This window comes from Platichthys flesus, chromosome 22 (genome assembly GCF_949316205.1).
Source record: "Platichthys flesus chromosome 22, fPlaFle2.1, whole genome shotgun sequence".
Taxonomy (NCBI): domain Eukaryota; kingdom Metazoa; phylum Chordata; class Actinopteri; order Pleuronectiformes; family Pleuronectidae; genus Platichthys; species Platichthys flesus.
This window is the reverse complement of record NC_084966.1, coordinates 1,787,741-1,810,066: the sequence shown is the minus strand read 5'-3', so window position 1 is coordinate 1,810,066 and position 22,326 is coordinate 1,787,741. Positions and strand designations below refer to the sequence as shown.

General features: G+C 48.1%; 3 protein-coding genes across 3 annotated transcripts; all 3 read right to left on the bottom strand.

Moving 5' to 3' along the window:
• Positions 1-1,670: 1,670 nt before the first annotated feature.
• On the bottom strand, positions 1,671-10,836 carry atp7b (ATPase copper transporting beta). Its single transcript, XM_062380423.1, has 21 exons — positions 10,597-10,836; positions 7,950-8,721; positions 6,985-7,221; positions 6,741-6,904; positions 6,509-6,670; positions 6,354-6,427; positions 6,059-6,242; positions 5,509-5,742; positions 5,343-5,434; positions 5,137-5,264; positions 4,912-5,066; positions 4,685-4,819; positions 4,377-4,571; positions 3,800-3,982; positions 3,520-3,703; positions 3,297-3,437; positions 3,076-3,218; positions 2,791-2,994; positions 2,600-2,717; positions 2,366-2,468; positions 1,671-2,289 (listed from the first exon to the last, which is right to left on the bottom strand). Exons 1-21 carry the CDS (start codon positions 10,759-10,761, stop codon positions 2,022-2,024), a joined length of 4,041 nt encoding a protein of 1,346 aa, XP_062236407.1. The 5' UTR covers positions 10,762-10,836; the 3' UTR covers positions 1,671-2,021.
• Positions 10,837-11,522: 686 nt separating this feature from the next.
• eed (embryonic ectoderm development) lies at positions 11,523-16,287 on the bottom strand. The gene is made up of 12 exons (XM_062381079.1): positions 16,130-16,287; positions 15,151-15,303; positions 14,971-15,063; positions 14,818-14,883; positions 14,519-14,644; positions 14,302-14,383; positions 13,890-13,981; positions 13,629-13,762; positions 13,432-13,537; positions 13,149-13,307; positions 12,964-13,037; positions 11,523-12,343 (listed from the first exon to the last, which is right to left on the bottom strand). The coding sequence occupies exons 1-12, from the start codon at positions 16,247-16,249 to the stop codon at positions 12,217-12,219; spliced, it is 1,332 nt and encodes a 443-aa protein (XP_062237063.1). The 5' UTR covers positions 16,250-16,287; the 3' UTR covers positions 11,523-12,216.
• A 461-nt stretch (positions 16,288-16,748) lies between these two features.
• pwp2h (PWP2 small subunit processome component) lies at positions 16,749-22,317 on the bottom strand. Its single transcript, XM_062381009.1, has 21 exons — positions 22,157-22,317; positions 21,741-21,853; positions 21,532-21,626; positions 21,334-21,433; positions 21,086-21,229; positions 20,869-21,004; positions 20,557-20,786; positions 20,298-20,441; positions 20,066-20,136; positions 19,840-19,976; positions 19,603-19,751; positions 19,356-19,503; positions 19,118-19,268; positions 18,680-18,860; positions 18,432-18,579; positions 18,191-18,299; positions 18,021-18,086; positions 17,716-17,934; positions 17,483-17,633; positions 17,242-17,316; positions 16,749-17,004 (listed from the first exon to the last, which is right to left on the bottom strand). The coding sequence occupies exons 1-21, from the start codon at positions 22,172-22,174 to the stop codon at positions 16,833-16,835; spliced, it is 2,757 nt and encodes a 918-aa protein (XP_062236993.1). The 5' UTR covers positions 22,175-22,317; the 3' UTR covers positions 16,749-16,832.
• Between the last annotated feature and the right edge of the window lie 9 nt (positions 22,318-22,326).

The following is a 22,326-nucleotide window of genomic DNA, read 5'->3' as shown; positions in this document are numbered from 1 at the left end:
CACAGCGAATTATGTAAATTTAAAAGTGATGTGATCTGATACGGAGTCTGAACTTCCATAACATCACAGATCACAAAGGTTCAATCCACTGCTCATTGTGTGGCCGTGTGGGCGAATGAACATTAACCAGAAGGTTGAGGGTTCAAGTCCCTTCATGGTTGGAAAATGAGATTATAAATCCTACTTCCTGTAACCAGAGAATCCATTCTTTGGAAATGACACTGGAGCTTGACCCAAGAAACGACAACTTAACACCACTGATTAAATAACACACTTGGTCTTAAAATGCTCACACACACACACAAGCACACACGCACACACTCTCACACACTGCAGAATGCCACCTGCTCAGGAAACATGCAAAATGAATAAAAACAACAAAAATGAGAGAATCAAAGAGGTGAAATAAAAGATGCGAACTCACCTGTTGTGTGATTAGCTAAACACACACACACACACACACCTGTCAGTGGGATAATCAGGCTTCCCATGATGCTTCAGGGTCGAGATCTACGATGGCTGAGAGAGCTCAACTCACTGCAAAAGAAGAAAACACATGCAAATAGAAATAAAGAAGTTGCTTCCTTAGTTTCCACGTGTTTATTTCTATTTGTGTCTTCTTCATTTGCAGTGAGTTGAACTCTCTTATCCTCCGTACAGGTCTTTACCCAGGATGAACTCTCTCTGTGCACATTTCACAGTTTGACTTCATTGCAACAGAATGTGCAGAGATTCCTGCTGAGTTTAGGAGACGAGGAGAATAACACGCTGAGAGAGGGTCGCCGAGTTCAGGACGAATCCTTGGAAGATACGACGCAAAGGAAATGTGTTTTTGAGAGAGAGAGAGATGAGGCATAGTCAGATAAAAGAAAACGGAATATATGAATTCCACAGCTCTTGTGATGCAGGAGGCGTCCTGTGAGATGCAGGTTTTAAATCTGTGTGTGACAGTGAAGTGCACGACTGTCAAAGGTGCTGTTTTACAATAAAAGTGTTATAAACTCCGAGTCGTCCCTCTGCTCTGATGCATGAGGCTCCTCAGCCACACGTTGTGGGTTTGAGACTCATCCATAGTCGTTTCCTGCAGGAGCTGAGTGCGACCATGTCCCAGAAGTCCAGGGATCAAAACCCTCCTCTGAGGAAACTCGACTTCTCCTTCTCTTCTCTGGGTTCCTCAGGATTTGCAGGCTGCAGTGTTTCGGCCTCAAACATCCAGAACATCCACGATCATTTAAAGGAAATAGTTGTTGCAGCACTTGTGTTTTAATGAAATCCCATTCAACAGGATATCACCTGGGTTCTAATCCCAGTGACGTAGGAGCTAAAAGCTAATTTCCCAATTCCTTTCTCACATCTGAGAAAGTTTCTATTTTGTGACCGAGACTCATTTCTCCAATTTCTGATGCTGATAAATCTCTTCACTTGTGATTAATCTCAACACAAAGTGAAACCGATTCTTTCTGGTTAACTATAGAATCCACGGATGAGATCATGTGATTAATCCGCTCCATTAATTCTTCTCTGACACGGCTCGAAATACACGTGAGAGAAAATCTGATGTGCACTTCGTCTTCTTCGTCTCTAAATTTAACACAAGAACTTGAAACACAACTTTCCTCTGTTCAACCTTTGTGTTCTTCACAACCTGAGACAAACACTCACCGACAAAGTTTCATCCAGAGAGACAAGGTGTCGCTTTACTTTGACATATGTTGTATAAGTGCATTCTGAAAGCAGTAACTTAGGATCTGTGGGACGACATTTGTTTACATGTGAAGTCTAACTCGAGTCATACCTGTCATCAGATATGAAAACTGCTTCAGAGGTCAGAGTCTGTCAGTTTGAGTTTCAGAAGAAAAATCTGAGATTCTCCAATTCGAAATGTGAATAAGAGCCAAAATAAAAAAGCACTTTTAAAGCATCCTTGTCTCTTTTTACATAAATACATAGAAATACTAAATCCACTGCTTTTGTAAACATGAGAACGAGACGGCCTCAGTCCTTCTTCCCTTTTCTCCTGACTACAGAATCCGGTCCTCCGCGGTGTCGTGGTCCAGCAGCGAGTAGCGGTCCTGCTGATCCTGGACGGGTTTGATGCTCACTCCCTGGCTGGAGAAGCTGGGGGTCACCGCGTCTCCTTGATTCAGATGTTCCCGAGCTGCGGGGGGGAGCTTGGGGCTCCTCCGGCGGCCGTCCCGTCCCAGGTGCGTGCTGATCTGAGACGAGCGGAGACTCTTCATGTGACCCCTCGCACGCGTCTCGTACAGCTCCACAGGGGTCTTCTTAAACCTGGAGGACACAGAGGCTCGTTATTCTCTTCTGAAGCCGTGTTCAGACTTTGCACGGTGAATTCATCAGGACTCACATTCTCAGAAGCAAAGACGACAGAACCACGGACACGGAGGAGGCCGCCATCGCAGCCGAGCCCATCCAGGGTTGAAGCACGAGGCCCAGAGGCATGAAGACACCTAGGACCAATGGAGGAGGAGAGTTTATCTGCAACCGCCCCTCAATGATCCTGTTCTTTCCTGATCCAGTATCTTGTAGCTCATGTAGTTTTTATTCCCTAACAGTTGAGCAGTGTTTAATCCGTCCTTACCGGCAGCGATTGGAATTCCCACGAGGTTGTAGATGAGAGCGAAGACAAAGTTGATCCTGATCCTCTGCACCGTCTTCCTGGACAGCTCGATGCTCGCCACCACGTCCAGCAGGTCGTTCTGAGCACAGTGGAGAAAGAGGTTCAACTTGGGAACGTGACGTGTCCTCTAAACGTGCTTCTGTCAGACGCACTCTGATCAGGACGATGTCCGCCGCCTCGATGGCCACGTCCGTCCCGGTGCCGATGGCGATGCCCACGTCAGCGCGGGCGAGGGCGGGGGAGTCGTTAACGCCGTCTCCCACCATGGCGACTCTCAGGCCTTGCTCCTGCAGCTCCTGCACTTTGGCCACTTTGTGTGACGGCAGCACCTCGGCAAACACCTTCCTGATGCCAACCTGAGGACAAACCAACACCTTTGAACTCAAGATCCTTTTCCATCAGTTTGTTAATGAATCCTTCGTCATCGTGTGTGTCACCTGGGCAGCGATGGCTTTGGCCGTGCGTCTGTTGTCTCCTGTGATCATCACCACCTCGATGCCCCGGCTGTTGAGTGTGTGCACCGCCAACGCCGACTCTGCTTTCACTGTGTCTGCAATCGCCAACATGGCACACAACACGCCTGCAGGGAACACACAACATGAGACCAGGCACCACCAGGCTCTGCAGCAGCACAGTCTGATGGTTGGCAGGTCCTCACCGTCTATGGCCACCAGGATGGCGGTCTGTCCTTTCGTCTCATGGCTGCACATGGCGGCATCAACGTCTGCTCCGATGTGGTGACCGTTCCTCCTCATCCACTCCCTGTTCCCGATCAGGACGGAGAAGAACAATCCTTGACCTGTAAGCACGGAAACTCTACTTTAACAATATCCTGTAACTTGCTGGACGCCTCGGAGGGATGAGGTGTGAATCGATCCGACCTGCAGGCGGGGCCTCGGGCTCCGGCAGCAGGCTGCTCTCGTCTGTGGTGGCGCCTGGAACCAGGAAACACTCCTCACTCTGCTGCAGGAGCAGATGCTCAACGTTGGACACTCGGCAGCTGATCCCACAGCCGGGCACCGCCTGGAAGTCCTGGCAGTAGCCGAGCCCGTCACAGCCCAGCTCCTGTGGAGTGCACATAGAGAGAGAGCCGGGACATTTACCTGGAGACACGTTAAACACACGACTCTACGTCCTGATCTAGGTGACCTCCTCTCTCACCTCTTTGCAGTGTTTAGCGACCGCCATGCCCAGCGGGTGCTCGCTGCTGGCCTCCGCTGTGCCGACCACTGCCAGGATCTTCCTCAGGGGCATGCGAGCCATCTCCCACAGCACCAGCACCCGGGTCACCCGGGGGACGCCGTTTGTGATGGTACCGGTCTTATCGAACATCACCACTTGGATCTGAGGGAGCAGAGAAACACAGAGTCACAGCTCCACCTCCATCCTTTGTTTTACTCTTTGTGTCATGATGGGATTTAGTCCACAGGTTTTTATTCAGACTGGAAGCAAGAGAAGGTTTCATGTTTGTGACCTCAAGAGTGATACAGGAGAGTTTGAGTGGTGACGCAGTACCGTCTGCTGCCACAAGGTGGACACAGTTCATAAGGATACATAGATCAGATATTAAAATACATTGACAGCATTTATGTTCTTTATCACCATTATCTTTATATATGTGCTTATTATGTAAATCTTCAAACTGTTGCATCTTGTTCTCTTTGTAGTAAACTAACACAAAGTTAAACATCACAGGAATCAGATGTAAGGATCAGGGAGTGGGGGGGGGGGGCATTGCCTTGTGGGCCATCTCCAGCGGCTCGCCTCCTTTGATGAGGATCCCGTTCTGAGCTCCCACCCCCGTGCCCACCATGACAGCCGTCGGGGTTGCCAGGCCCAGGGAGCAGGGGCAGGCGATGGACAGAACCGTGATGGAGGCCTGGAAGGCGAAGCGCACGATGACCTCGGCGTTGGAGATGTTCTGGTTGTAGCCCTGTGAGGACCAGATACAAACGTGGGTTTAAACCAATGATCCAAGCATCTCAGCATGAAAACATGTGTGTGTGTGTGTGTGTGTGTGTGTGTGTGTGTGCACTGTGCACCCACCGGGAAGTTTTCTTTCACTATTTCAAAATTGACAAACCCGATGGCCATCCAGGCCACGAGGGTCAGAAGAGACACGAGGACGATGAAGGGGACGAAGTATCCACTGAGTCTGTCTGCAAACTGCTGGATGGGAGCCTGAGGAGGACACACCAGAGGGACACCTGCTCAGGGGACGTTCTCCTCACCAGGGTCAATGTGATGAGATTAAAGTTGACCGTGCGTCTCACCTTGGACGTTTGTGCTTCTTCCACCAGTTTGACTATTTGACACAGAGTGGTGTCGTTGCCCACATGAGTGGCCTCCACCAGCAGAGCACCGTGAGCGTTGATGGAGCCGGCGATCACCGAACTGCCGACCTTCTTGCTGACAGGCATCGGCTCACCTGACAGAGCAGAAAGATCAGGTTCAGAACAGAAGTCTTTTTAATCCCTGCAGCTGTTCCACCCTCTCACCTGTGATCAAGGACTCGTCTGCCATGGAGCTTCCCTCGATCACTTTCCCATCGACCGGGAACTTCCCCCCCGGTGTGACCTTCACCACATCTCCACGCTGGACCAGCTCCACCAGCACCTGCTCCTCACTGAGGTCACACAGCTGTTTATCTCTCAGAGTCAGACACTGTAAGTCTTATCTTCACTTCCTGCATCGTGAGTCTGACCTGATGATGGAGAGGTTGGGACCGAGCGTGACCACAGTGGCGTCGGTGGCTTGAAGTGACATCAGCTTGGCCAAAGCCGCCGAGGTCTTACTCTGCAGAAATGGCCACGAATCAAGTATTATTTTAACATCTTTGTGCATTTTAAAATCAAAAGTCTATTTCCCACCTTTGCGACGTGCTCCAGCCAGCGACCCAGAGCGATGAACACGAAGAGCATGGGCGGCGTGTCGAAGAAGGTGACGGGGCTCTGGCTGGCTCGCTCGGCCATGGCTACGACCAGGACCACGCAGGAGTAGACGTAGGCGATGGAGGTGGCCAACACGATCAGCACGTCCATGTTGGCCGTGCGGTGCTTTAACGAACGATACGCCTGGACGTAGAAGTACCGGCCTCCGAAGATCTGGAGGGAAGGGAGGACGGAAAGAGCGGCACTCTAACATTTCTGTTTCTTCTAAACCAAATGAGCGTCTAACCCAAAATAAGACAGTCTGGACTAAATGTCCCTGATGGTGAAAGCTGACTCAGATGAACCTGGTTTGTGAGGCAGGTGCCAGGAACTATCCAGTGTCGACTCACTCAGTTTGACAGTCACAGGAAACAAAAGGCCCCTTCATGCAGAAGCTCCCGACCCCAGTTACACTCGTACAGAAGGGAAATCGAACCGTTTCTGAGCAAGTGATCTGGATTTAAAAGAGAAAGGTCAGCTGGTCTCTTACCTGCACAGGTGTACAGAGCAGGAAGAAGGCCAGGTTGAGGAGGGAGAGCCCCGGCAGCAGGTTCTGCTCCTGGGGCATGGAGCCTCCGTGCTGGCTGTGCTGACTGTCCATCACCATCATGTAGATCATCAGGCCCATGACGGGGACGCCGAAGACCAGGCTGAGCAGGAAGGAGCCTCTCCACCTGCAGACGTTCCACCAATAAGACCCCACAGAAACCAGCCACCTGCAGCCTGAACACTATTCAAAGAATATTCCCTTCATCTATAACGTTTAAGTAGTTACAGATACTTGCTGTCTAATTTCTTCTGAGTGGTCGAGGTTGTCTTTGTATCCCGGCTTCTCCAGGCTGGGCTCAAACCCAAGACTCTACAGGGAGAAACAACAACGCTGCTGTCACAGAGCTACACAAAGATCAGGTGTGTATGTAACACAACAGGTGAGAGTTACCTGGATGAGCTTGATGATATCTCGAGCTCCGAGCACTTCAGGGTCAAACTGGATCTTTGCCTTTTTGGTGGCGAGGGCGACGGAGGCCCCGAGGATCCCTTTGGTCGTGGTGAGCTTGGACTCGATGTTGTGGACACACGATGCACAGGTCATACCCGCTATCTGAAAGTGAACCGTGGTCAATGAGCCTCAGGCTGGTTTGGGCTGGATCACATTGAGTTGGAGGACTTACTGAGAGGTCCAGCTTCCCGTGGGAAACTGCGTTGTCTTCCATCAGTTTGGCCCCGAAGCCCAAGTCCTCGATGAGCTGCGTGACACCGACGGCGTCTGTGACGTACGAGTCGTACTTCACCTCAGCCTTCCCCGCCATCAGAGACACCAACACTGAGATGATCCCTGGAAGACGGATTCCTGTTAGATCTGCTTCTCTCCTGCACAGTGGGAGGAGTCAGTGGAGGCTGTGTGATCCCACCTACCCTTGTGTTTGAGCAGGTTCTTCTCGATGTTGGAGACGCAGGAGGCGCAGGTCATCCCCGTCACACAGATGAAGCACTTCTGCACGTTCTCGTCGGGGGAGCACGGCAGGTTGTTCCTCTGTGATCCGCTGCCGTTGCTGGCTCTCGCCTTGTGGAGCGTCTGTGAGTCGGGAGGGTGAGAAGGTCCCGAGGTCACGGGTCTGGACTTTTCATGACCCTGGATCCTCTTTACAGGTTCTGACGAGAACAGAGGATAGATGATTGAAGGTGGACGCACAGAGATGAAACGTATCCTGCACCATTCATGACAGTTAAATATAGTTTTTCCTCAGTAAGATGCAATAAAGTGAAATTTTAACCTCGTTATCAAGTGAAATGTGAACCTGTGAGTAAAGAAACCACAGACTGAGCAGCGGCAGAGAGTTAATTAGCCTGAATCCTTCACAACACTTTGACAGAAAGATAATTAACCTCTGAGACTTAAATAAAATCCAATTCCTCCTTTCAAATCCAAAACCTCCCACTCGACCTTCAAAGCTGGAGATTAAATCATGAAAGTTGAGTTAATTCCACGTCTTGGCGAGAGCAGTGTGCGTCATTAGGCCCGGCCGCTGATTGGAAGTCCTCCCACTCCGAGTGGAGGGCATACTTGACTGGTTTCCATAAGAACCAGTAGAAACAGTGGTGGCCTGTTGCCCCAGTGACTGGCCGCTTTCTGCAGACTGTACATGAAAGAGCTTCGGTGCTGCCACGGGGGTTTTTGGTTCACAGATTGGTTCTTTGTCTGTAGCAATAAGTCCATGAAGAGTAAAGCTCTCCTGGATGTAAATGAATCATGTATTTAGAGGAATTCGTTTGAGGGCATCTAACGAGGAGCTGAAAAACCAGTTCAACGCCTCCTCTGTTCCACACGGCACGGTTAGACATTTTAGAAATGTTACTAAACCGTTCTGATTGGTCGATACCTTGAAGCCATGCGTCGAACCCCATGTCCTCGACCGCTGCCCTGAGCTGCTCTGGCGCTGTCAGACAGGGGTCAAAGGTTATCGTCCCCTTCTCCTCCTCCAGCGACACAGATATGGACAGTGTCCCGCTCATCTGAGAGATCCTCCCTTCTATGGACTGCACACAGGAGCCGCAGGTCATCCCTCCGATCCACACGCTCACGAGCTCCGTGGACGGCGTTGAGACGTCCGTCTGCCAGCAGCTGATGTCCTCTGTGGACAAGCCCCCGGTTAACAGAGTGGCATCGAACCCCATGTCCTCGATCTCGTCTCTCAGCTCCTCTTGTGTGACCAGAAGAGGCTGAAACACGACCAGAGCTGCCTTGTCCTGAAGGGACACCTGGATGTATGAGACTCCTGGCAGCTCAGAGACGTGTCCCTCGATGGACTGAACACAGGAGCGGCAGTGCATCCCGTCCACCCGGATCTGCACCGCCGCCTCCACGCTGTGTCCCAGGCCCCCGAGCGCCAGGGCCAGCTCCTTGGCTGTGATGGCCGAGGTGTCATAGTCCACTTTGGCTAACTTCCTGGGTAGAGACAAGCTGATAGCGAGCACCCCCTTCAGCGCGGAGGTTCTGGACTCGAGGGCGCGGGCCTGGTGCTCGGAGCTGAGTCCTCGGAGGTGCAGCGTCACCCTGGAGGCAGATGGGGGAGGAAGGTGGAGCTCAGTCTGGCTCTCGTACTCGTAGGCCAGGTTGTCAAGGCCTTGTTTCCCAACATCAGAGCAATTCCCCTGAAACAAATCAAAGGAAAGTGAAGCAATCACACGTCAGGTCCATGATTCATGCATTCACAGCTTATCTGTGTCCTAAACAGACTCTTGAACTTTGACCTGAGGAAGCGTCACAAAACCAAACGCAGATGTTGTAAAGGTCGTCAACTTTCCCACAGTAAACGCACATAGTTGTGTATCTATAATCCAGGTAGTGAGTCTGTTGGGTCAGGAACAAACACAATAAAGACTTTTAATTTCCTGTTCACTAAGTCTGCTTTGTTTACTCTCGCTCGCTTCATCCCGAGGACGAAGAGAACATCTGGAACTGATGTAAAGAAACCTCACATAAAAAAGACATCGGTCTATATTTTAACTTCTAATACACGTCAATCGATTCCCTTGCTTTCTTCTCGTCTACACTTGAATCTTACATGAAAAAGAATGTTTCTGGATACTTCCCACACACATACACACACACACACACACACACACACTCACACCACATGACTGAGCCTCCACATAAGCTGGACAACGTGACTCTGCTTAAGGTCAAGATCACTGGTACCTCACAGAGCGGAGGAGAAGAGATGGACTCTTACTTTCACTTTTCTTCACACGTTCATAAAACACATTTACACATCGTGGAAAGTGGATTCATAAACATCTGTTGTCAGATGAGATTTTGGTCAAAAGCTGTAAATCGATCCAGATGGGACTCGAACCCACAACCCCAATCAGCTTCATATTCATAAGGACACTGACAGAACCAGACCTGTGCACCTGGATCTCCGTGTCTCCATGTGAGCCTTCGTGCTACCGAACAACAAACACTAACATGTTGAAGTCGAGTTCACGATCGCTGTTCAACTGTTCAAAGTGCAACACGTCTCCAAACAAAAGGATTTTAGAGATAAGATTAAATAAAAAAAGAAACACTGGAAAACCTGACTTTTGAAACTAGATAATTCAAGTTTATATAATGCTCCTGAAGCGACACTCTCTTCTCCTCGTGTTGTTGGACACTGACTGTCCCACTAACCTCACCTGTGTGATCACAGGACACGTATGTGGCTTTGATCCAGACGAGCTCAAACAATAAGTTCATTCAGCCTCTGGAGTAACTGGAGGACAGATGTTACACATGATTCACCATCAGATCCAAAAACGTTCTGTCCATTGACAATAAAACTCACTGAACGGCAGAAATTATCAGTTTCCGACTCTTTAAAGATTCAAAATCACCTTCGTCTTCCTGTTGCATCCAATATTTTCATTTAGAGAACGAGCCAATGATTCATCAGAAGAGACAATGTTTACATGTGTGTCCTCTGACCTTGAGCATGATGTCACAGAAAACATTTATCATTATATGTGTAATAAATATGGTTTACAACACACCATAATGTAGCTGGGAGCAGTCTGATGGTTTTAAGTGTGTATGTGCAGTAATAATAATAAATCACTTCTTTAAACAGATTTAACAGACTTATCTTTGTGTGACGTCGTCTCTTTATCTTTTTGTTTTATTGCTTTATATTTGCTTTGAGTTAATGTCGTCTCCTTCCTACTGTTTTTATATTTACAGATTTTACATGATTTATTGTTTTTATCAGATTAAATCCATTATATACAATTGCCACTGCATTTTCTGTATTTGTCTGTCTTCCTTTTACAACGTTAAAACCTATTATGAAGCATTAATGAATAGCCTGGGGACTTAAGGTGTGAAAAGAAAACAAGTGGCTCAACAGGTTCCCATCACAGTCGCTGCTGTGCCAAACTAAAGCAGACAAAGTACAAGAGGTGGACACGAGTCCTTCAGAATAAGAGTATGGAGGACTCTGTCTGCTGGGACACGCGCTGCAGGCTGTCCCCTGGAAGGCCCCTGTGTACCTGAAGGTCCGGAGCGCATCGTCCCGTCGCGCAGGCCGCCGTGTGGAGTCCCCTGCAGTCCGGCCCGCAGCCACATTCAACCATACGGATCTGCTCCCCTGCACCGTGCGTCGACGCGGACTCGAACCGGGCCCCGCTGTTTTTGGGCGACTTCGGTGAAAACATGTTGGAGCCGCAGCTGCTGCGACGCTCGGTTTGTCTTCACCTGTCAAACGTCGCAGGGACAAAGTCCGCAGCGCGCGGGACACACGAGGGGAGCGCGGAGCCGTGCGCAATGGCACAATGCGCAATGGCACGGTGCGCAACGGTGAGGCGCAGAGCGAGTGAGCGCGCTCCGGTGTCTAAAGTGTGGGGTGTGAGGTGTTGGATGAGGAGGGGGTCACCATGACAGACGGAACAGCTTTTAATCACATGATTCAAGTTTCACTGGATTGTCATTAAGACCATAAACAGGTGAAGTGCACAGGAGACGGAAGTGAAACTGGATCCAGCTCTGAATCAAGAAGGTTGTGGCGTCCTGCATTATAGTCTTTAGAAACTTTTGACTTGAGGACGATTCACAGGAGAGCGTCACGAAAATCATATTTAACTTGAGAAATTTCACACCAGTTTCAAAAAACTGAAATTTAGTTTTGCTTATGATGGAAAACTCCTGTGTCTCCGTCCATGAAAATTAAATTAGACTCAACCTTGAGGGGAAAAGAATTCAAACGTAATATGTGTAGAAAAATAAGTTTTATTTAAGGTAAATTCAAATACACAATCTCCAGAGATAAAAAAAACTTGTCCTTCCTTCAGTGTGGGCTTTTATTTTTGTGGAACTTTCCAAACTAAAAGCCTGGCTGCTACTGTAATAAAAAGCTTAGCCCCTCCCCCCACCCCCCTTCAACTAAAGTGGAATTTCTCCATACAAAGTGACTCTGGAGTGAATATTTACAAAAATCACTTTTATTGACTGAACCTAATAAAGCTTCAAATGTCACTATAATACAAACACTGTAAATGATGCAACAACAGTCAGTGTGTGTGTGTTATTGTTTGTTTGTGTGTGTGAGTTCAAAAAAGACAAAGAAACACAGGAAACATCAGAATAAGGATAAAAAAAACAGGATAAAAAGTCTTCATTTTGTTTTGTACTATTGATGGTAAATGTGGTACACTGCAAAAAACAAACACAGCTTTTCAGCCCAACAGGGGAGAAACTCAGTTGGATTCCCGGTGAAGGTGTTATTGATTAATTATTGATAATAGAAATAAGAAGGCACACAGAGGAGGGGAAGCTCTGCTGTTATAATCACTGTTCCTATAAAGTCAATATATGAAATCATAACATGTATTCATGGCAGGGAACCGACTTCACACGTCTCGGGGGTTTGGTTCCTCGTTCTCAGGTCAGACCTGGTCCTGAAAACTTCCTAGAAATCTGGAAACTCGACCGATCTCTCTTCGGGAAAAGCAGGTTCTTTTTTATAAGAAGAAGGAAAAAAAAACGCAGAAAACACCCGAGACCAAACGTTCATTTCCTGTGTTTTGCGGCGTCGACCTGTACAACATGTCGGGGGAAGTTAAAAGCAACAGGAACCATGATTTCTCTTTCTCTCTCTTTCTGATGCGCGAGTCTCAGCGCTGTCGATCCCAGCGCCAGATCGAAGCGTCGTCGCACACCGCGATCAAAATGCTGCTGTCGCGGCTGAAGCTGGTTTGCCGGATGGCCGACATGCATTTGGGGAGAGTCAGCGTGATGCACCTGGAGACCAGAAAGAAGACGCTGTCACGTTGGGGTTTTATTCTAGCTAGTCTGAATATTGAGCTCTAAACCGGATCATCGTGATGGATTATTGTAACGCTCTCTTCTCCTCCCTGTCAAGTACAGGATTGAGTATCAGGTTTGTTTATTGCTCTGGACTCCAGACACTCTTAGTCGAGGCCGAGGGCTAAAAGCGTTCGTCTGCTTGCTGTCGCAGCTTCAAAGCTTTGGAACAGTTTATATAAAGTTTCCTTAAATTGTTTTATTCACGTCTAAGACTTAATCTACCTCCGCCAAAGGGTCGTGGGCCAAAGAGAACTCGTTCAGTGTTGAAGGGAGATCATTACCTTTCTTTAATTGCTTTCTATAACATAGTGAGTTTAGGGATTTCTCAGAATAATTGATAGGAGACAGATATTTATGAGCGTGTGTTTCTTGGTGCTAATAAAAATCTGGATCTAGCAGATTTAAGTGTGGTTCCATAAGGAGACTGTTTCATTCCTGAACTTCTTTATGTTTTTATGGTTCTAAGTAAAGTGGATCTGACTTTACAGTTTTTTTTTTTGCACCACTGATCACTTTGAGTGTCCTTGATTAAAACAGAGAAGCTGTGAACTTACTTGGCTTTGTGCGGATCTTCCACTTCAAGGTCCCACACGTACAGTTTCCCCACCTGGTTTCCCAAAGCCAGCATCTGTCAATCAGCATCAAAGCAACATCAGTAAACATTCAAGGTTCCTCACGGGGTCAGAGAGAAAGTGACATGATCATAAATGTAAAGACAAATAAGACTGAGCTGTGTGACCTTCTGCCAGAAGTCCATGGAGAAGCGCATGTACCAGATGTCACACTGGCTGTAATCGAAGCGTCCCAGAACCGTCACGTTGGACTCGTTGGGTTTGATGTGATCGATGTCGTCCTCCATCTTCCCTGGCTTCCAGCACACAATGGCGTTTTCACAGGACTGGACACACAAAGTGACAACGATAAACAAGAAGGACATGATAGACTTTCAGGATCATAACTAGATACACAACCGGATTTTGTTTAGTGTCATTGTCATCTGTCTCTTTATTAAATCTGCTTGCCTTTGAAAGAATAAGGTCGCCCAGCCACCGCACACAGTCCACGTAGTTCCTGTGGATGTCTCGTGTTGAGAAGTCGGGGAAGTGGATTTTCTGAGACACAAACGGCCTGAAGAAAATACAAATTTAATTTGAAATCATGAAAACATGATAAACGATGTAAAAAAGGACAAGAAACCACTAAAAGAATGATTGTTTACCTGTTGGTCTTCGATGGGTTGTACTCATAAGATCCTCTAATGGCTTTCTGCATCCTCTCTGAATTGATCCTCCACAGTTTGAGGGAGTGGTCCATCCCACACGACATGATCTTCTCACCGAGGAGATCGAAATCCTAAAGTGGAACGAATGCAGAGTTTAAAAACCATTTTAATAAAACTGTAAACCATCTTTCAGTTACGTTGGTTCTGTAAAGTAAAGAATTACATATCAGCAAACACATGTTGATGCACAACACTCACGGCGCTCAGGACTTCGTCTCGATGACCTTCCACGCCGCCGAATATTGCCACTAAGGTGTCGGTCTGAATGTTCCACAGACGAAGGGCGTGGTCTGAGGAAAGAGGAAAGAATCTAGTTGATCTACTCTTTAGCTGAGGAAACTTCAATGTGCCCAATCTAGAGTCACATCACAAAATGAAAGATTAAACTTTGTGACCTTATCACAGAAGTGACCCACGATTAAAGAACCACCTGAGAATCACATGGTGATAAAACCATTACCCTCCCTCTCACAAGACTGAGAGTGACTCTCCTGCTCCACAATGCAGGAGACAGAGGATTTATAGTTTTCAGATGAGGTCCATAAAGCCTCTAAAATGTAATTTCACTTAGAAAACATGTTGTTTATGATTGTTATGGTCAAGTGTTTACCTTTGCTGACAGACAGGAGGAGATTTGGATCCCTCGGGTGAAACTTGAGCTCGTTGATGGCGTTTCCGTGACCTACATAATGCTGGATGTGACCGAGAGGTGTAATTAAAGATATGATATGTAGATTATAGTTCTGATGATAAAATCCATGTTAAATAAGTCACAGGTACAGAAACTGAGCACACAGACCCTGAGAGCGAGTTCCAGGTGAAGTTACCTTGATGCACTGCATAGTGATGTGGTTGATGACCCGGATGATACCACGGGAGCCGGCCACAGCCAGCAGGGGATGACTGGTGCTGGTGTCGTAGGTCCAGGCACATGTGTAGAAGTTCTCCTCTGCCTTGACACACATGAATCAAGGAAATCCACCAGACACTGTGAAACTAGCATGCAAACATTCCAAGTATGTCTCCCCATCTTTGTTTTACAGATGACAGCTGTGGAAAATGAAAACCAGGACTCATGTGGACAGAAAACTGGGATGAATCAGAAGAAGAGGAGTAGAAAGGATACGTCTGCGTCCACGTACGACTGCAGGAGGCGGACTTCTCCCTGAGAGTGACATTCATACAAAGTTACCTAGAGAAGAAAAGAAAACACTGGTCAGTTATGAACAACAAACAAAACGTATTGGAGAAACTTCACAGGAATAAGGTTGTCACTGACCCTGTTGCTCCCCACGGTGGCGAACACCAGGGGGTCTCCCTCCTTGCTGTGCCAGTTGAACTGGACTCCAAACAGCGGCTGGCCGTGGTCCTCCTGTGGAAACCAGTAAGAGAGGATCAGCAGGGTCACAGTGTAAAGAGATGATGGAACCTGGGCTCAGTGTGGTGTGTGTGTACGTACCCTCAGGCTGTTGACACATTTGAAAGAGTATCTGCAGTTCTTGGACTTCCACTTGCCCTTCCTCCAGCTCTTCCTGCCCGGGGCGTTGGCGGTGTTGGTGGGCGTACCCGGGCGCTCTGCGGTGGTGCCGCTCTCCACGCTGGCAGCATCATCCTGCAAAGACCGAGACCAGTTCAGACTCCAGCACCTTGATACCAGTTTGAAATGCTTCACACATGATAGTGATACCAGCACATTAACACTAGAGGCAGGTTGTCTGTGTTACAGCTTTAAGTACAACACACGTGTGCAGTAACTACAAACACACACAGTGTTAGTCGTTACTTCATATGCAACTATTGTCACTCTGCTTCTTTGAGTGTGTAGTTTTATATTGGACTTTCCTACAGTGAGATCTCTCCACCTTGTTTTTACTTTAGTTCTGTTTCTTCCTGTTTAACTTCTGTCCTCGTGCTCTCGACCCTGTGTTTACTTGCATGTGACACATTAACTACACGTGTTAAACTGTGTGAACACAAACATTGAGGCACTTCTGTGTGTCACACAGCTCGTGAGCCTTTAACAGCTCGTCTGTTTGAACTCAAACTGTAACAACAGATTCATTAATATATATATTAATAAAGTAAACACGTGCTTCTGCTTCCTCCTCCCTGAACCCAGCTGCTACCTGTGTCCCAGCTGCAGCAGGAAACACACTGCACCTAGCTACTAGCTGCTAGCACCAACTTCCCTCTGCACGTGAACATCTGCACACAAAGTTCTGGTGTCTGTTTAAACAACTCGATCCGTGCGCGTGAAGATGCTCGAGCGGATTTAAAAGTCGTGACACGTCAGAGCAGCTGTGTGGAACCAGGGGAGAGGAACAAAGCTGCTAGCTAGCTGCCTTAGCACCCCGGCTGCTTTAGCACAATGCTAACCGGCTCACGGCTAACAGCGGCCCGTCAGTCGTGTAAGAAACACCACAGGTTCGATTCCTCACGTTCTCGTCTCCGGACACGTCCGGGTTACTGTTCTCGTCGCTGCTCAGCTTCTGTTTTTTCGCCGGTGTTTCTTTTCCCGCTTGAGAAGGAGACTCGGACATGTTCCTATTTTCCCTCATTTTGCCCCAAAGCTCCGCCTCTTCCGCTCCGGTGCCGCAAGGGCAGCCGGGTAACGTAGTTGACTCGCTCTGGGGGAATTCAGCTAAATTTCATTCAAATTGATTGAAAACTACAAAATTGAAATGTTTAAATCTGCTTATCCTCTTTAAATATTACTTTCATTTTAAATTTATATTTAACGACTTGCAAACACCGAACACAGCAATAATCAGGAGATAACCACCATTTGCAAAAGCATTAGATGCATTCAAAGTGCTAAATATTGCGAAAATTCGATTTTTAGGATTAAAACTCCCTCTGATAAATTACACTTTAACATGAAGCATCAACCAGGTGCAACAAAGCAGTCAGGAAACATCTAATATGAGTGTTTCCGGCTTTATCAAATGTGAACAACAAGCGATGACGATAATGATGAATGTGCTAGAAACTCCACACAGACAGGTGTCACTACAGAGACCTTGATTACCTGTGTAAGCCAAATGAAAACATGAACAATTTACATTTACATATGAATTTATTAAAAAACTGTTTACAATTACAATGTTTTTTCACAATCCAACAATATTCTTCTCTCGCTGCCTAAAGAATCATCTCTGCCTCCTCAAACGAGGCTTCGCTCATCCCCTCTGACAGCCCTTCATCATCCTCCTCCTCCTCCTCCTCCTCCTCCTCCGATGCCGCTGCTCTCTTCACACCCCTCTGCTTCGACAGGGCCTCAGCGTAGCGGATGTTGTACATGTTGAAGTCACACCTGTACAGAGACAATACACAATAACAGTTACTGAGGGATAAGTGTGTGTGTGAATAACATGTTATTGGTGTTGTGCGTTTCTGTTCAGTGCGTGAGGGAAGAAGTGCCACTCTGTTATGAAACTCTGCAACCACAAGATTGTGTTTTCATCTCTGTGTTTATTAATTCTTCTGCTTGTGTTTGTTCGGTTCAAAATGAGGCAGAAGAGGTTTAAGTAGCTGGAATGTTGAGACTCACAGTTTCGACAGGTTGTCAAAGTGGATCTGGATGCTCTTCTGCAGCGCCTGGAGAGTTGGCAGTAATGCTCCTGACCTGCAAACCCAAGAAAACCAGTCAGAATGGAGTCGAAACAGAACTAAAGCAACCACTTCATCGCTTGTACAGCAGAATAAATACTTGTGTGTGGCTGCAGAGGGCGCTGTTGCTCAGTTAATCATACATAGAGTTGCATTTAAATCTTTCACAACATTCTTCAGACCTGTTCTTGAGTTTCTGTCCGTGCAGCATGAGCAGGTTCTGGGCCCAGGCCATGTAGAACTGCAGGTGACCCGACTTCTCCAAACACGTTGCCACGAACCCGAGGAGCTTCTCCACGTAAATGTCTGGAAGTGAACTGCAAACCACCGCGACTGAAGGACACAGACAAACACGAGCGATCAGGCATTTTCAGCTTTAGGATGAAGTGAAGTGTTTGAAGAAGGGTTCACTCACTCTGCTCGTGTGGCACCGTCTCCAACACCTCCAGCTTCAGAGCCTTCTCATTGAGTCTGAACGCCAGGACGATGGCCGACGTCCACTCCTGGAGCCGCAGCTGCTTGCGTATGCTGGCCGGGGTCACGTCCAGGTCCAGGTCGTAGGGGTCAAACACTATAGAACCATCCAGGGAGTAGACGAGTAGGCCCTCGGTGGTGGTGGCCGCCCAGCTGCGACCTGAGAGAAGATGGAGCCACTTTAGTAAAACACATGACAGCGGCGCCTGGATCTGCTGCAGGGGAAGTTGCAATTCCGCCACCTACCAGTAGGAGAGAAGCGCAGCGAGCTGACTTTGATCTCTGGCTTGAAGTGGCGAGAACTCATGTCGCCTTAAAAAACAGAGAGAGCAGAGATATACAAGTTTAACAGAGATCCCTCCACATCGGATTGGAGTGATTAATGATTCTTTTCCTTGCTGGAGGAGGCGTCACACCTTTCCTGACTCCCGGGAGGCTGATGTTGACGCCGTCTCCGTCCCCTGCTCCCTCGTCCACCAGAGCCAGGCTGCCGAACTCTGTCATCTTCCGCCTGTCCAGGAACTCCTGCAGGTAAATCAGGAAAAGTTTTTGCTAGAGCATCAACATCACAGACTCTTTTCAAATGACCAAACCACATTTTAATAACCCGACAGCATTGTGTGTGGTCACTTTATCTCTGGATGTTGGATTTTTTACCTCCATGGCATCGAAGGACAAGTTGCAGGAGATTTCAAACTTCTTCATGAGCATCGTCTCCTTCACGTTGTAGATGCAGACAAACTTGGACTGACCTCCGGCTAACACCGACTCCCCGTCCGCAGAGTAGCACACACACGTGAAGGACCTTTGGGCAATATGAGAATTGAGCACACAACCCGAATCAAAGACTAATCCAACAAAACAACCAAACCGGAACGCAGCTGGAGGCAGATGTTGAGACTCACTTGCCCTTGGCGGACTGCTTGGCTGTGATTTTGTCCGTCTCTTTGCGGCCCATCTCCAGGTCGTGGCGTCCGGCGATGGAGCCGGTCTGCGTGGCGTTTTGAGAGTTCCAGAAAGAGATCTCCCCGTTCAGAGAGGTCACGGCCAACTCCTGACCGTCAGGGCGATACGTCACCGACAAGCCTGAGGGGGAACATCGAAAACATACTTACTTCTAACATGTTAAAGAACTGAAAATTAATAAAATAAAATAAGTTACAGATGTTTGGTCCCTTAAAGCAGAGATATCACAACACTTTGTTTAATTAACTCTCCCAGGAGCCAAGACGCAGTACTAAAAAACTTTGCAGACTTTGGTGCCCTCTTGTGGCTAAATGGTAAAAGCACAGTTCAGTCCAGTGAAACATCTAAACAGGTTTGTCCTCCAGTGGATTGTTTACCGTCAGACGTGAGGTGAAGCGTCTCCTTGACCTGCCAGCTGTCCAGCATGTCCCACAGCCGCACGGTGCGATCCCACGAGGCACTGGCCAGGATGGACTGCACGGGACTGAAGCACAAGCAGCTGACTGGACCCTCGTGACCCCCGAGCACCTGAGCAGCCACAGGCAGGAAGGCGATGAGGCAGATGATACACACACATTATCTAAAGGTTATGTGTGTTTGTGAGTGTGTGAATACCTCCAGCAGTCGGCCGGTCTGCATGGACCACAGGAAGATCTCAAACGAGTCCTGGGCTCCGGCGCACACCAGCTCTCCGCTGCTGTCGACCGCCAGGGTGGAGAACTGCGCCGGCCGGGGCGAGGTGAACGTCCGGAAGTTTCTGTACCTGTAGATCACACACGAGCGAAGCGCAGACGTCACACAAACACATTGTCCTTCCCCCGGTGTCCCTCTCTGTCAAACCCTGGACGCAGCGGTAGCTCACCTGTGCAGGTCGAAGGCTCGCACCGTCCCGTCCAGGGAAGCGCTGACGATGACGAAGCCGCTGGAGGTGAAGGTGACGTTGGTGACGCTGCTGCTGTGCTCGGTGAAGGTGACGAAGCAGAGGCCGCTGTTGGTGTTCCACACTTTGACCTGAGGAAAGGAAATTGAGGCTGATGTCAGAAACAAAGACTCTTCACTGCTTTACTGGGGGTCAGACTGGAGGACGTGTTGAACTCACTTTTCCGTCGTCGCCTCCGGTCGCGACGTACTGCCCGTCCGGAGAGTAGGCCAGGGACGCCATGTTGTTGAAGTGTCCCTGCTGCTTGAAGACGTACGACTCGCTCTGCCACTCCCACACCAGCAGCTGACCCATCCCTGAAACAATCAGACCATCAGTCAGTTGCTGCAGCAGGAAACCACGAGTCCCTGCAGCACAGACCCAGAGACACAGACCGACTTCTCACCTGAGCATCCAAAGCCGATCCAGTCTCCAGAGCTGTTTATGGCCACTGAAGCAATTCTCTGATCTGAAATACTGAAGAGAAATAAACATTCAAAAAGTCAAACTCGCTGCAGGAGATTGATCACATGATCCTGTTTAAATCTCAAATAAAAACTATAATAGTAAAAAGATTCATTCTTTTTGCAGCTGAAAACCAAGATCTCGGTTTTCAGCCGAGCCGACGTTTCTCTCACCTGAGGGAGTGAATCAGGTTGAATTCTGGGAGTTCGTGCAGGTGGAAGATACCGGAGGCGAAACCAGTGACCAGGATGTGAGTGGGCTTGTGGTACGCGGCCGCGGTCAAGTTGTTAAAATCTCCCTCCTTGTTGAAGAAGTGTCTGCAGATGGAGAATAACATACATTAAAGGAAGGAGGCGTATTCAATTCTTCCTCTAAACTCTTTTCAATTCTTCCTCTAAACTCTCCAGCCAAAATCAATCTGTGGCTTCTTACTTGCTCCTCTGCTTGTATCGAACGTTCTTGGTATTCTCTATGGGGGGTCCAGCTTTCCCTCTGATGACCTCTCCCTCTTCTCCTTCCAGCCTCTCCTCCTCCTCCTCTTCTCCCTCCTCTCGTTGCCTCAGGGGCTCGGGTTTGTCCCGGCTCTTCTTCAGGACCAGGCCATCCAGCTCGGTGTCGCTCTCCCACACACACAGCGTCCCGTCCTGGCTCACCGTGTACAACTGGAAACACAGATTTAAGTTTATCCGTGTTTTCTTATCTACTATTTTATGTAAAGTAATGGAAGGAAGAAAGAAGACTCACATCCAGACTGTCCTTCTCGAAGAAGCAGCCCACGATCATGTCCTTGTGTCCTCCCAGCGAGTAGTAGATGAGGTTGGCCCAGCGCTCGGCACCGAACACCCACGTGGACATGTCTTTGCTGCCCACCACGAAACACCTGAGGGGAAACAAACCATTTCCACATTTTAACTCAGCTCGTTGCTTGAATGTCCGTCAACCTGCTTGACCCCGTCCTCACTTGGAGTCGTCCGTCCAGTCGATGCAGGTGGTTTCATCGTACGGGCCGTAGTAGCTCTTGTCCAACACGAAGGCGTTGAACTTGCGCTGCTTCCCGGGAGCGTGGTACATCAGAGCTACGTTGTCCTTCGTCACAACAAACTTCCTGAGACAGAAAAAGACAAAGTTCAGCATCGTTCTGTTGATGAATGTCTCAGAAAACTGTATTAAATTAATTAGGAGAAGCCAAAAGGAAAAGTTCCTCCTCACCTGCCGTCGGGTGAGAACCGGATGCTGTTCACCGGCTTGTGAAAGTGGAAATGATGGAGGACGGCTCGGGTGACCAGACTGACCAACAGGGCTGCTCCATCTGGACACAAACACATTTACATTCATGTAGGAATCAAACTCCTGCTCTAAGTTCTCTTCATTAGACATCACACAACAGGTGGGATTCTGCTCTCTCACCTTCGTCCACCACTATGGCCACGCTTCCATCAGGAGAGACGCCCACACACGTGATGTTCTTAGAGGTGGAGATGGGCAACGTCTCAGACGTGTTGCTGGAAGACAAACAGAACATTTCATGTTATTTTGGTTTTCTGACGTCTTAAAGCACATATTCACACATGACAGCGTTGACCTTCCTCCATGTTTTGTGTTATTCTGTGACTTACTTCTTCAGGTCGAAGACTGAGACTCTGTTTCCGACCGGACTGATCACAGCGTTTCCATCTTTGGAGAAGCTCAAGTTTCCCTGACGATAAACTGCACCGAGCAGATTCGAAAACTACAAAAAACACACACACACACAGGATCATTGATTAGATCACGCAGAACTTCCTGTTTGGGAAGGAAAAATAAACCAGGAACACATTGAAACATTAATGAAATCATGTAAACAAGCAGCCGAACTTTAGTTTGAAAGCTAACAACTCAGAGTTTAACTTTAAAATGTGACGAGCGGTTTATTTACAGTAGCGATAAACAAGAACATCTGGATTTTAGCTAATTCTGAAAGTAGCCTCCCATACGTTCGATGCTGTGGAGTTAGCTCCCAGTGGCTAACAGCAGCTAACAGACAGCTACTCACCCTGTACGCGAACTTCATTTTGATAAATGTTCCTTAAACTCGCAGCGTTTCTCTTCTGTTTATCTTTGAATCATTGAATCATTGAATCGTCAGAATAAAAGTCCTGCTGTGACACATGCTTCTTCTTCTTCTGCCTCCACACGTGTTTCGGTTGTGTTGACACTTTACAC